The 14,664-nt window shown below is 40.8% G+C and overlaps 2 protein-coding genes across 2 annotated transcripts; both read left to right on the forward strand.

Annotated features, from left to right (window-relative positions):
- Positions 1-127: 127 nt before the first annotated feature.
- Positions 128-3,136, forward strand: pfdn5 (prefoldin 5). The gene is made up of 6 exons (XM_079217757.1): positions 128-222; positions 561-663; positions 1,032-1,063; positions 1,175-1,249; positions 1,354-1,459; positions 2,380-3,136. The coding sequence occupies exons 1-6, from the start codon at positions 157-159 to the stop codon at positions 2,451-2,453; spliced, it is 456 nt and encodes a 151-aa protein (XP_079073883.1). The 5' UTR covers positions 128-156; the 3' UTR covers positions 2,454-3,136.
- A 1,088-nt stretch (positions 3,137-4,224) lies between these two features.
- larp4ab (La ribonucleoprotein 4Ab) lies at positions 4,225-13,828 on the forward strand (the record flags this gene model as incomplete). The annotated part of the gene is made up of 15 exons (XM_079217809.1): positions 4,225-4,237; positions 6,356-6,494; positions 6,775-7,036; positions 7,335-7,471; positions 8,990-9,093; positions 9,401-9,511; positions 9,894-9,947; positions 10,696-10,908; positions 11,042-11,145; positions 11,317-11,544; positions 11,853-11,904; positions 12,082-12,246; positions 12,344-12,522; positions 12,624-12,792; positions 13,469-13,828. Exons 1-15 carry the CDS (start codon positions 4,235-4,237, stop codon positions 13,826-13,828), a joined length of 2,280 nt encoding a protein of 759 aa, XP_079073935.1. The 5' UTR covers positions 4,225-4,234.
- Positions 13,829-14,664: the final 836 nt, after the last annotated feature.

The following is a 14,664-nucleotide window of genomic DNA, read 5'->3' on the forward strand; positions in this document are numbered from 1 at the left end:
ATTAGAGCGAGAAAAACGTATTGTTTAATCACGTTTAAGTTGAAAAGGGACGTGTTCGTGACTCGTCCACAGGAGGGCGGGGTTTCAGACTAATGACCGCCCCCCTCCGTAACCCGGAAGCAGTCAGAAAAGGTCAGCTAGCATCGCGCTTCCAACATGGCGGTGAATCTCACAGACCTCTCCCTGCCTCAATTAGAGGGCCTGAAAACCCAACTAGATCAGGTAATTGCGTACTAAAAAGTTACGTGTGAATGGATTGTGACTGTTATTCGATATCAACGTTATGAGGGCGATCATCTGAATGAAAATGGCAGAGTAGGGTAGCGAGCTAGCACATCTGAAGCTAACGGTACAAACGCCAACGTTACTTCTATAGGCAGCATCTTAGTGTTACATGTTACTTATGTCGACAGGAACAAATTATACCTTGTAATGTGGTCACATTTGGTTGTTCTAATTGTAAATCGGTGGGTTTAAGTTATCGACTAGCGTCCCACTCTTGTTGGAGTCAGACCATCTCCAGGTGTGGTCGTTAATTTGTACATTTTACTGTTTTGCAGGAGATCGAGTTCTTGACGTCTTCAATAGGTCAGCTCAAAGTTGTCCAGACGAAATATGTTGAAGCAAAAGATAGTATGAACGTCCTGAACAAAAACAACAAAGGTGAGTACAATACGTGTCTGTGACTTGGTGCCCCACCAAGCCTGTAAAAGAGTCACTGCTGGAACGATTGATTAAAAACATTTAGTTTAACAGTGGTAATATTCATTTGCAATAATTCACGCTACCCTTTTCTATGATATAATATATTGAATAAATCTCTAAAACGCAGTCCTATATAAACGTTCCTATCCAAAGGGGTCACTGCACACCAGTGTGTTGCACAAAATGATGTTCTTTTTATGCATTATTTATCCAAATGTGTAATGTTGTCTTGTTAATGAACGTTTGTGAATTCAGCCTACAGCCTACATCTGTGAATCTGCAGCTAAAGACGATTGTGTCAATTCTTTCTCTCCTCTGTCACACAGGAAAGGTACTGCTCGTGCCACTTACCAGCTCTGTATCCTTCCCCTCATGGTCTCATACTTTGCTGTTTTGCGTGATGTGCCTTTAATGAACTTGTGCGTCTCTTGAGACATGCATACTTTCCCTTGACATTTGGTCTTCTCAGATGTACGTCCCTGGAACATTGAATGATGTGGAAAATGTGTTCGTGGATGTGGGCACAGGATACTATGTTGAAAAGGCAAATATATTTGCATTTGAAAATCCATAAGTAATGTGATCCATTACTCGATAGTTTATTAGTAGTACATTTAATTTATACTCTATATTTTTCTGTCTTTGAAGAATGTGGACGACTCAAAGTCTTTCTTCAAACGTAAAATAGAATTCCTCACAAAGCAGATAGAGAAAATTCAGCCAGCGCTTCAGGAAAAACACGCTATGAAACAAGGTAAGTTTAATTTTTCCTCATTATTCCACTAAATGTCACATTTGTCCTGTTCAAAGCCAGATATTTTAATGCTACAAGTCCCTTATATGTTAACTAATATAATGGATACCACAAGAAAAGTCCAAAACACATAAAAATATTTAAATACTGGTTATTTTGCTAAGGGTTTGTAAATTAGATGATGAATGACAACGTTATGTTCACTTAACTTCCATCATCCAGTCTTACAAAAACATGTAGAAAGAGTTTTTACTTTAAAAGTTATTAATATACCACAGATAATACTGTAGAATACAACAATGAATTTGCTAATATACATGCAACAGCAAAATATGGTAAAACGGCTTTCCGTTGAAAATATTCTATAATTGATTGGCTTAATACATAACTGACAAAAGGTCAACATCAAGTTGCTCTAGAAATATTGGGTACAGTTGTATCAGAATAGTTTACAATAGTACATGAGCACAGTATCGGACCTGATGCCAGCTACTGGTACCGGTGCATATCTAATGGTGTGGTTTGTTTATAGCCTAATGTTAGCATTTTACTTTTACCGACTGCATTCAATAGAAAAATCCTATTGGCTTTTTTCAATTTGATTTGTAATTCAATTTTCCCTCAGAGGGCTTTACAATATGTACGACATACTCTGTTCTCGGACTCTCGCATCCGATAAGGAACAACAATTACTACTATAAATAAAACCAGTTTCGATGGATATAATGGACTGATCATAAAAGTACTTATTGTACCAGTAATCAAAGTAGAAATGTGACTGATGTGATGGTAGCAGTGGGTGTCAGGAAGGGCCACGGCAGCAAGCACAATCATGATCCATGGAAACCTGTGAAACTCATCATGAATGCAGCACTCTATTGCACACTTATTTACTTTGCACATTGTGTTATTTCTTACAGCGGTGATCGAAGTAATGAACGCAAAGATCCAGCATCTCCAACAGAACCAAGTGGTTGGACCGACCAAGGCTTAATGAGAACACTTGTTTGAACTCTTCATGATTGTGGGGGGCGGGGTGGGTTATGTTTGTGTGCAAATGATCAAAGTAAGTGCGTAAACCATGTCACCAGTAAATTATAAGTAGGCTATTGTCTTGGTAAAGAAATGTCTACTTGGTCAATTTAAACTTAATTTCATTGGTGTCTGATAAATTGGAATAATTAAAATGGTCACTGTGCATTTATGGAACATGTTGTTTTTTGTATTGTATATTCATTAGTGGGGTCCACTACCTAGAACTTTTTTTTTTTGTTATACTTCCGAGCTGGTAAAAGTTATGGCAAAAGGCATTATGTTTTCCTTCCCATTATCGTGAATTCGATGTCTCTCTGGTATTATTTCAGCTTTTGTTTTGGCCAAGCTAGTGAACACATACACGGGATTTTACTTTTATTTTTAGTGATTTGGACCCCAAGACACTCCTCCTTCACTTCCTCTCCGTGGATGACAACCAGGGCAGGTAGCCACTTGTTACGCTGCTAGTCCAGCTCAAGGTCATCGGCTTTACTAGTATCGAGCATCAGGTGATTGTTGTTGCTCTTGGTTCTCTATCAAAAATGGGGACTCTGACTGTAGCCCCAGTTCAGTACCAATTATTAAATGTAGGGTTTTCTGCGCCTTTACAATTTGTTTATTGCACTTGCTAGATGATTTCAGTTTCCAACCAGTTAGTGGTTACTCCACTTCTTTCAACAACAAAACAATTACTAATAAAAGACAACTTATGTTCCACCCCATAAGTTGTAAATATGTCATGGATACTATTGAGGCATGCAGCAATATGTTTTTCATCTGATGACCAGTTCTTATAAAAAGAAATAGGAAGTTAAAAATTAATTTACAAGATAAATGGTGCTATTTTAAGTAAATGCATGGATATATAATTAACTGATTTGTGCCTGTAGTCTTGTGCATCTGTGTTTTTTTACCGACCTTTATGTTCGTCAATTGGGTAATTAATCAAATATTAATATTCCATGGTGTGACAATCTGAGTAAAACTTCGTTGTATTTAAATAAATATATATTTCGATGTGAGCAAATATAAAATTCTGCGTGAAAAAAGATAAAACACTTCTCAGAAAGTTGCTATTGAAAGACTGAAGTTTGCCCATATCTGTGACAAACTTTACATCGGGTTATATCCTCTCAGCAACGAGCAGCTGACGATAACTATTTGTTTGCAAATATGTGAAATATAACTCACAAAATGCCAAGTAATTAACAAGCTCCGGAAGTCACGTCGTGACGAGCTTAATTAAGGCAGGTCTCGTAAGTGCATCGACTGCTCCACGAGCCGCAGCGTCCTCTCTCAGGGGTCACAGGCAGCCGCTGCTGGTATTAGCTTTGCTGTTGCCGGGCGGTGTGCAGCTCGTTGGGACAGACGGTGCAGAGGACGCAGCTGTCACATGCTGGACGAGCGGAGCCTCGAAGAAGCTGAGCAGAGGAACGAGGAATGAAGTGTAAAGACCACATGTCTTCAAACGGGAAACGATTTGTTTAAAGACGTAAATCAGCGAAACAGTTGTTAGTGTTATTTATAAGCTTTCAAAGTTGTTGTCCGCGCGGACGCACCGTTGGAGGCTGGAGCGCGTGACGAACGTTACCGGGAAGACTGTAGTTACGACGACGGGCCACTACAAATACGTGCAGACGGTATTTAGTAAGCGGTAAAGCCTTCGACAAGAATCAAACCAACGGGGCAATTACCACTGCCGGAACTGAGGAGGACATCGTAAGAAGGAGTCGAAGCAGCATGGTGAGTTTTGGGCCTGGAAGAGGGCACGCTAGCTAACACGCGACAACCTGTTTGCGTCCTTCCAGTGTGACTCGTGCCGTCGCTAGCTCGAGCAAACCGTTTTGCTCCGTTGTAGTAACTTTAAACTTTACCCCTTAAATTAATGTCCATACTCCGAAACACGGATGTTATTATTCGCACGGACAACTCGCAATGGGTTTATGTCGACCTGTCAAACAAATTAGCTTAGGGTTAGGAGCGTAAAGTAAGGCCGGCTCTAACTGGTCTGCTAGTTAACTTAAGCTAGTTAGCTAAAAGCAGGCAGGTATTTATGGAGTCGCTAGTCACACTATGGTTGACGGCGAAACACCCGACAAGCTTAATGTCACCCTATCAACATGTGTTTGAGAACACAATGAAATGGAGAACACATGACGTCTCGCTTAACTACTAATTGAGCTAAATGCAAAGCGCGATTATTTTAGGGTTCATGTATAGCGACCACTAACGTTACACGGTTTGGGTTAGCTTTATGTTAGCTGTTAACAACTGTGCAGCTAACGTTAAATAGCTATCGAAGAGTTCCGCGATAAAGGTCATGGCAATGCGCTGCGGAGACGTCCAGCTTGCGAAGGGAACACTGTGGGGGTGATTTCATAATCAATTACCAGCAAACGCCATGTATCCAGAATTAGTTTTGTTTAATGGCATTTAAAGATAACCCATTTTGAACATCGTCACATATGGTGGTGTGGGCACGTCGGCACCATGTGCTCTTGCTTCCCGTCCCCAGATCGACGTCACGCTGCAAACCCAGAACTGCTGAATTGTAACCATATTATGGGGTATCAGACTGTTTATGAAACGGTCGCACAATGGGTTTTACATCGATGATTGAAGCGCACTTGAGGTGTAGCATTGGATGACAGGTCGACATGCCTTGTTTAAGTTACGCTGAAGCTCAGAGGCAGACTTGCTGCAGCGCAATGTATGGTAACATGTGACCGCGTGAGAGGCGGGGCAAGAGGGACAAGGAAGCCAATGAAGCAGTCAGAGTTGTGTGACAAGGGGAAGAGCTGAGGGCCCTCAAAGATGGAAACTGGTTTACTAGATCTCTGATCAACTATACTGGATTGGCAATGGAGGAAGGGAGACGGTTCTGAATGTTTTGAAGTATGCTGCTGAGGAGTAGTAACTTAAAGGAATGACTGTGTAGCTTGCAACATATAGAAACTGTTTTGATACTTTTATTCATTACTTAAAAATGTTCTATTCTGTTATTGCTTGAAGGGTGGACTAAACATTACCTGAGGGCATGCAAATCTGCAGGGTTTCAAAGAAGAGTCGGGGCTCAACAGTGACTTTTAAAAGTGATTGCCAGGCTGGCAACCAGGCATAAGCTTTTGTTTTTCCGACACTGAATAAGTCACCCTATATTTTGAATAATTAAGATGCTATGCAATTATATGTGTATGCATGTCACATTTGTATTATTAAGCTGTCAGCTGAATCAATTTGCACATTCTTTTGTGACCTCGAAGGGATAGTTGAGCTTTTCATACGAGAGAAAATGACTTAATTTGCTTCACCATTGTCTCTAAAAACAGATGCCTGTGCGCACACACAAGTAAATGCACAAATGTGTATGCTGTGTTGTCTGTTTCTGGTTAAATATCACTAATGCAAGAAATATGAATTATATATTTCGTCTGGGGTGCATATTTTGCCGTTAGCTGTCTCTTTTTATATGCTAAAAAGTGGGTGCTAGCAACCGAAGGCCAGCATTGGCAACCTGAAAACCCTTATGCTACGTTGCGAATATTCACTCCGCGTTTACCGCTTCAGTTTACTCGCTCTACAATAATGCTGCGTATTTAAAAATGTCCACTAGACATTTGCTGTCCTTCCACAATTACAGTTTTGAGAACAATTGTTTTTCTAATGACAATAATCACTCATGTCTGAAATCAGTTGCAGGGAAGGGAACTCCACACATCCGAGTGTCTGGCTTAATGCATTACATCCCATCATGATCAAAACATTGTCCTTCTGACTGTACTCTTGTTTCATGTAACTTTCTACTGTGTAAGGTGTACCAAAAGTATTTTCTGTTTCTCAGTGTATATTCTTATAATCTAGGTTACCACAAAGGGAGCAGGGCTGAACCCCAATGCTAAAGTGTGGCAGGAGATCCCTGCCCACCAGAATGACAACCCGGAGGAGACTGAGGATACTCCTTGGCTACTGGCCTACCCTCCTCCTGCTGAGATGACTGATGGTATGACCTTATTCAGTTCTGTGTGCAGAGACGTTTTTCTCCATCTTCCCCTCACTTATATTAATTTTAATGTAAACCAACCCTCCACCCCTCTGCACTGGTACATCACTAAAGTATGGGGGCAGACTGTCACACATGTATGTATGTATGTATGTATTTATTTATTTATTGATCGGTACCAAGACAATCACAGATAGGCGTGACCACGTTTGTTAAGAGCATTAGATCCTGTTGTCTAAACATGACAGTTATTTCACAGACATTTTGTTCATGTTCACAGACTCTTCTATTTTGGGTTACTCAGACGTTCCGTCTCCAGGAGGAAAAGGATACGATGCTGAATACCTTGATGGCACTGCTGACTATACCGCTGTACCCACAGAGGGCATTGTGAATGGCACTGACCAACCTGACTCAGGGTATTTAGTCTTTGACCCTCAATGCGAATCAACCTTGGATGCTGATGCTTCTGAAGAGCAACCAATGTCTGAGGAAAGCCTGAGAGCGTCTTTGAAGAAACAACTTGAGTTCTGCTTTTCTAGGTTAGTTGTGAAGAAATATAAATAAAAAAAATGTATACCACACATTGCAACCGTTTCCAGTGAGCATACAGCTACGAGAACAACATCAGTAATGAATCATTTGAATTGCCGTGGGATGTTTTTCATATCTGCAAAGGACTAGCTGTTCCCTCGATGGAGGATATTAGTATACCTGAAGCCCTCCCTAAGGGTTATGAATCATTCGTCTAACAGCCATTGATTAAATTGAATTCTTCAATGACTGACATTTTTAATGATTTTTTTCTTTCTTTTTGTCCAATGTTTTCGGTGTTTGCAGAGAGAACCTATCTAAGGACCTGTACCTGATATCCCAGATGGACAGTGATCAGTTTGTTCCCATCTGGACTATTGCTTGCATGGAGGACATCAAAGCCCTTACCACTGATATGACCCTCATTCTAGATGTACTGCGAGGTACCATTGATGCTGTTCTACCTACATTTGTGAGAAATGCTAGCAGATTCACTGACAATAGACAGAATCTATATATCTTCCGAATTGAAATTAACTTGAATCTTTTTACAACTTAGTGGGATTGGGTGATTGTTAAGTGACCCTTTGCCAAACCCTACCCCTGCTTCTACTCCACCAAGGTGTCAGAGCTGAATGGAGCTCACACATTCACTAGCTACATAGAGAAGCTGACTGAAGGGTCTACAATATGTGTGTTAAGACTATAACCAGGATGTCAAACTAATTCAGCAGTGAAACAAGTTTAAACGGTAAAGATAGAAACTAAAGCCTACAGACCAGTGTAAAAGTTAACGACCTGGCCCTTGAGACAGAAAACAATGAAATTAAGGAATACCATGTTCCTTTAAAGCTGGGTAGGTCTTTATTCTTGTTTTTAAAATCATTAAAAAGCAAAGCAGCATGGGTATATACATTCAGTATACCTTCATTAGGCGTGTAGCATAGAAGTGCCAAGTAATCACTATTGCACAATGTTTAACCATGACTAGCTCGAAATTCATAAAACAAGCCTGAAAATGAAGAAACTCTGAAACCATTGTCTATGGAGCAGAGATGGAGAGTTGTTGGACACTGGTCAGAGCGTGATGATGTCACTCTATGATTGGCCAAATTGAGTTCTGAACAAGATACTTAGCGACAGGCCGAAGTTGAATAAGTGAGCACCTTGAAATCCCAGTGAAATGGAAGTTAGTTAGTCTTTAGTCTCTGTACTGTGAGTAATCACAGTGCAACTGAATATTTGCCTGGATTTGAATGAATCCCTCTTGTAACTGTACACCAAATAGTGTGTGGGCTTAGTGTTGCGCACCATACAGAATATGGTGGATCGCTTGCTTGATGAATGTCATGATATAATTGGTTGGTACTAGCTTATTGCGTCATACTTTGTTTTCCAGGAAGAAAAGAGGATTGAAGAACATTATTTTTTTTCAGAGTAAAATACACTGAACCACACTTCCAAATGCAAAAGCTGTTGACAAATTTTGCAAGGCTATTGTTTAGAGCAGTCACCTGGTAAATCCCAACAAAGTAGATGGCGTAAGGATCCACCACAGTCACCAGTGACAATTAAATATCTTGTGTCACTGCTAATTGATGTTGATTCCAGAGAAATTCTGCTGATGGATGGTGTTTTTTTTTTTTTTTGCTGTCATGTCTGAGGTTTCTCAGAATGTTCTTTCCTGTGATATTTACCACTTCTGCAAACTGTTTTCCCAAGGTGAAAATCCTGAAGGGTGTTTGCAACTTAGCAGTCAATAACTGTTTTCCATTCATGCCTTTTATCATAGTTCTCCTAAACAGGGTTTGGTTATGTTGATAAGGATACTGAGAGAGCTTGCTGAAATTTCTTAGTAGTTATTATCTAATGGCACACTATGTGTGTGTGTGTATTAGGGGCCCTGCAGTAACTTCCAGATGGCGAACACACTTGTATTGAGGTTGTGTCTTTTGTTACAGCTTCACCTATGGTGCAAGTTGATGAAGCTGGAGAGAAGGTTCGGCCAAACCACAGTCGCTGCATCATCATTCTGAGAGAGGTGCCAGAGACTACACCAATTGAGGTAAAGAAAAGTCCATACTGCATGCTACTAATAATCCTCCACATCACCCACCCATCTTAACTATCCCACATGCTCGTGCTTGCTCACAAGGTGTGCAGAGAAGGATGCTGACAAGAATTCAGTTAAAGATGGGGATGTTTAATACATGCCTCACTGCATTTTGATGTTAAAACTTTGTGAATACATTTTTTGTTCTCGGTATATTGTAGCTCATTGACAATGTATTATCACAGAGCCTGCAGGGAGATGTGCAAGTTCATTGTTGGAGGGTTAAATGTATAATATGTGCCCTTCATCTCTTTGATAGGAAGTGGAGGCTCTTTTTAAGAGTGAAAACTGTCCAAAAGTGTTAAGTGCTGAGTTTGCACACAACAGTAACTGGTACATAACATTTCAGTCTGATATGGATGCACAACAGGTATGTCTCCACATTAATGAACATGTGTTTTTATTATTTAATTTGTATTAGTATGCCATATAAAAGTGTAACGATATAATTACTCATTAGATGTAGGCTGTCATTTGCTCTGGTTACATTTCTTTTTTGAAATCAAAGGTGACTTTCATGGTGTGGCTTCAAGATTTTAATTAGATAATTGTTAATTACAGTAGCCTGTTCACTTTTATAATGCAAAAATGTACCTTTTTTAGTAAATAACAAGTTTATAGTTCTGAGCACTGGGCCTCACACTAGTGCTCTGGGAGTGAGGGGGAGGATAGCTTGTATTTCTTAGACTTGAAAAGGACCAACACAGATTTTACAATGGTGAATATTTGGTTGTTTTCTGCTTTATCCTTAGGCCTACAGATACCTAAGAGAGGAAGTAAAAATGTTCCAGGGAAAACCAATCATGGTGAGTTCTGTCACTGAAATGCTACACCAATAATTTACTTTATTTAGTACACTAAGTTATTATTTCAGGCTGAATTGCTGCTTATTATTGGTTCTATTTTAGACTGTAGTATGGAACCCAGCAAGCCTTCGGTTACACGAGTAGTTGTGTTGTCAGCTGTCACGTCACTACTCTCTGGCTGAGCCGTTGCCTCAGGAGTGACCTTCGGATATGTGCACAGAGACTTGATAAGCAAGGAGGTGTTTGTCAGAAGTGTTGCACACGTAAATCTCCAGACACTTTGATATCCTTTATCACAATGTGACATTTACCTTTGCATTTCAGGTATCTAATGCATCCTTTTTTTTGGCTGGACTTTGTTTTCTCAAGGGCCCACAAGGTCAAATTAAACAAGGTTGTAATAGTAACTGTTCTGTCTAAACCCCAGTGATGATCAGTATTGCCTGGAAGGACCCTTATGCACTGTGGCTGGCTGGGAGGAACTTTTTATCTGTAGCCCCTTCCCTCCTCCTGCTGTATCTCTTTCTACACACTACCTCTACTCCCTCTTTTACTATATATCTCTCCCTCCCCCTTTGTTTCACCTAGTCAGTCCAGTGTTGTATGGCCTAATGACTTTGAGATTATGAGATCTGAGGGGACTAAATGACGATTGACAGCTCTAAAATGCTACTCAACGTAGGTACAGTCACATCTTCACTCTTAGCAAACATAGCTGATTATCTTCTTTCTTTCTCTCTCCCAACAGGCTCGCATTAAGGCCATTAACACATTCTTTGGTAAGAACAGCTTCCACAGTGTGGACTCAACTGTGTACAGTCAGCATGCTCAACCACAGGCTCAATATAGCTCCCCAGTCTACATGCAGCAGGCGTACAGCCCTCAACAGCAGTACCCTGTATACCCTGTGGTGTCTCCCTCCTGGAACCCTGCGGTCATCCCTTACTTTGAAACGCCACTGGTGAGAACCTATCTTTTATCTGGAGAAATTCTTAACAATTGAAAGTTATGTTTTTTTTCTTTTTTCTAACGTATTCGGAGCATCGGATACAATTTTATGGAGCTTATTGTCAAATTGTATTTACCCCTTCCAGGCACCTTTTCCGCACAGCGGTTTCATGAATGGTTACAGCAGTCCTGGGAACTACGAAGCAAACTCAAGCTCCATCAACACCCATCGACCCATGAGCAGGAACCGGTGGGTGCAAGTCACGATGACATGACTGTCTTTCATCGTTATGCTGTCCAGTCTTCATTAAAGCTCTTGAATGAAACATCTGAGGACACATTTGAAGCACATATAAAGGATATTAATTAGTGCTTATTCAGTAGGAAGTAAGCAATGTGTTTTTCTTTTGCGTTCACCCAGAAACCATGTCAAGGGTCACCCTAGACCTGGAGACATGCCGCCTTCTCTGCCTCCGGGGCCCCTGATGGATGGCCTGTCTGGTCCCTCGAGTCCACGGCCCCTCCAGACATCTGGGATGGTGACTGACACCACTTTGGCAACAGCCTCCCTACCATCCTTCAGCCTTAAAGACGCATCTCCACAGGCCACCATACCCAGTGGATATCTGAGCGGGGCTGCACGGGGCAGGTTAGTGAATATTATCCTGCTTATTAACTCTATGGAGATGAAGATTTACAACCAAAATATAACTGACCAATATGCATTGAGGCATGTGTTTTGTGTCGTGAATAATGTTCCGTTTGTATACCTTGTCCTGTAGCTTTCTGATCACCTGTCAAAGATACATTGTCTAGATTTCAAGCATTTAGCAGAAATCAAACTTTTTGACTTTCACGGTCCGTTTCATGTAAATGCAACCTATTTCATTCTTTGTTTTATTTACATGTAAATGCCATTTCCATGTAAAAATGTAAAATGATCTGTGTTCATTGTAGGAGAGGAAGCTACAGAGGCATGAGGAGGAAAAGAGAAGATGAACATACCACGGTCAGCATATTTCCTTTCATCCATTACTTTTTTTTTTGTGAAGTATGCATTTTCCTATGAAGACCAAGGAGGTCCTGATGTTATTTCCTTAACAAAAACTTGTTGACTATAGTTTTTTTGTAAGCTTCACTGTATTATTTCTTACATTTGACTTAAACTGTGCTTTTGAAATTACAGAAGCCTATCCCTCTGATGGAGACCAAGGTACCACCTCCACCAAAATTTGACCTGGCAGCTTCCAATTTTCCTCCTTTGCCGGGATCTGTGGTCAGTACGCTGGGAGAAACTATGCCAGAGATGCGCCTTTCTGATGTCGTGCGTGGCCTAAAGGTGACTAACAAGGTACATATCTATTCCTCTTTGACACATTTTACTCTGTGTAAGCAGCATTTAAGTCACAGTTGTTTAAATGAACATTTTAAATTCTTGATTATTTCAGCCTGTGAACCAAGAGGTTAATGGGACTCGACAAACAAACGTATCTGAAGAGACTGTAAACAAACCAAATGCTGTTACCCCGGTTGCTAAACCTGCTCCTGCGGCACCACTCGCGGCGGCACCACTCGCGGCGGCACCACTCGCGGCGGCACCACTCGCAGTGGCACCACCAGTCTTAAGGTGACCTTTTCATCAAGTTAATAGCATGTCTGTGAATAAAAAGGGTGTAAACATAGAAGATGACCTAACCTTTACTTTTCTTTCTTTTTTTGACAATTTAGCGTTTCTCGTTCGGTAAAGGATGAGCATAAAGCTGAACCTTCTCTTCCAAAAGAAAAAATCTCCACATCCTCGGAGGCTGCCTCCCCAACAGCCTCTATTACTGCTCTCTCTGCTTGCAGCCAGTCTGTTTCTACTGAAGCATCTCCCCCATCTCCAACATCGGATCTGGTAAGGCCTGCCTGCCTTCTCACCAGGAGTATTAGCTAAAATGAATCATGGGTCAGTCAAAGACCCCCTTGGGCTGTTTTTGACTGCTTTGCAGGACATGGTGTGTGGCTGTTGTAGTTTTCCCTTGGTGAGTCTGTAGAAGAGTCAGTGTAGAAGAAGCTGTTACAAGTTGTAGCCAAGTGTTCATGTCTGTAGACAGATGTTGTCACTATGATAGCGCCACAACCCTTCAAGATGGAGTCATGAAACAGCATGTGTGTAGTGGAGATTAAAATGAAAGGCAGAGTTTAAAATTGGGTGTGGTCCGAGCAAGGGTGCTGGAAGTAGTGGGTTAGGAAGTGGGGAAGGATCTATTGTTTGTGTGCTTCCATCTCAAGATGGTCTCAAGTGTATTGTAGCAAAGACATTGGGCCACAAAAAAGTATTAATAGAAATCTTTGTCCTTTTTTGAAGAAGCTGGGATTCACAGCAGTTTCAATAGATGCGGAATGTATAAAAGCATCCTCTCAAACTACCACTGAACCATAACTCACTTCTCTGCCACTGATCTTTATGGTCATTTTGTGTTGATGGATTATTTTATATTTTGTATAATATGGTCTTCACCTGTTTTTGTGTATGCTTACATGTAAATGTATGTCTAAATTTGCAATCTTCACCCATTTTTGCTTCCCAGGGGGCAAGAAAACTGAGCTATGCAGAGGTGTGCCAGCGTATGGCCAAGGAACCGCCACCAGTACAGACACCTCCCTCCCCTCCTGTCGCCTCGGCTAGCCAACCCCTGCAAGAGCTCAAGGTCAACAGGGTTGAGGATCCTCGGCCCAACTCCAGACGCACTACAGAGAAACCCGGAGACAGCCGCCCGCCTCGTCAACCATTACGCTCCTTCAGAGGAGCGAATAGCCAAGTCAGATCCGGCGCACTGAGGACTCGGGAGCCCCCAAGAGGCCTGAATACTGGCAAACCATTTTCCCCCCATCGGGGAGCCAGACGCAGTGGCAAAGAACAGAACATTCCCCCTAGATCTCCAAAATAACTAAAGAAAAAGGAACTTATAATACATTAACTAAAACAGAAAGGGAAAAACAATATTTATGTAAATATATGTAAATAGACAGATGAATATATTTCATTTGACAGACTTTTTCAAAGACTCTTAATATTGTTGCAGACCTGAAATAATTTTTTAGGAAGATGCATATTGTCTGCTGACATAATTGATGAAACATACTTTGCTTCAAGTAATATTACCATGACGTTTCCAAGAGATGCCTCCAGAAATGGGCTAAATCTGTCGTGTGTATCTGCGTTTATCGTGAGGGAGAGAAAGAGGGATATTGTTACTTTTAAATATTAGGTAGAATTAAGCAAGCGCTGTCGACATCCAAAATGATGAGCCACATTTGATTTTGTGAGTGGTTCTGGTTGGCATGTGATTCATCGAGAGCGTGATACCAAATGAGTTTTATATTGAAATCAAGGATGTACGTATGATGTGGAAGAAGTTGATTCCATGGCGGAATAATAGAAACAGTGAGGCGTTTGATTAACGACAGAAGGTTTGAACTTTGAGTAGCTATATTTCAAGGCCTTACATGATGTAGAAACTGTCTACAAAGATGCTGATGAATACGAAATAACATGTATTCATAACATTGCGTTGTGTAATGATTATAATCCTTCAGTTTTTATGCAGTAGTCATCTTTGTGATGCAGATGTTGAATCACTACTACTAAAATTTGAAATAAGCCTACTTTCTGGAGTAGATAAGCTTATTTAGTTTTTAAGTTTTTTTTTTTTTTTTTTTTTTTTTTACAGATTGTATCAGTGATTTAACTCCTGTGCACATCTGTATATCTTGTAAAAATTCT

This window comes from Taurulus bubalis, assembly GCF_910589615.1.
Source record: "Taurulus bubalis genome assembly, chromosome: 5".
Lineage (NCBI taxonomy): Eukaryota > Metazoa > Chordata > Actinopteri > Perciformes > Cottidae > Taurulus > Taurulus bubalis.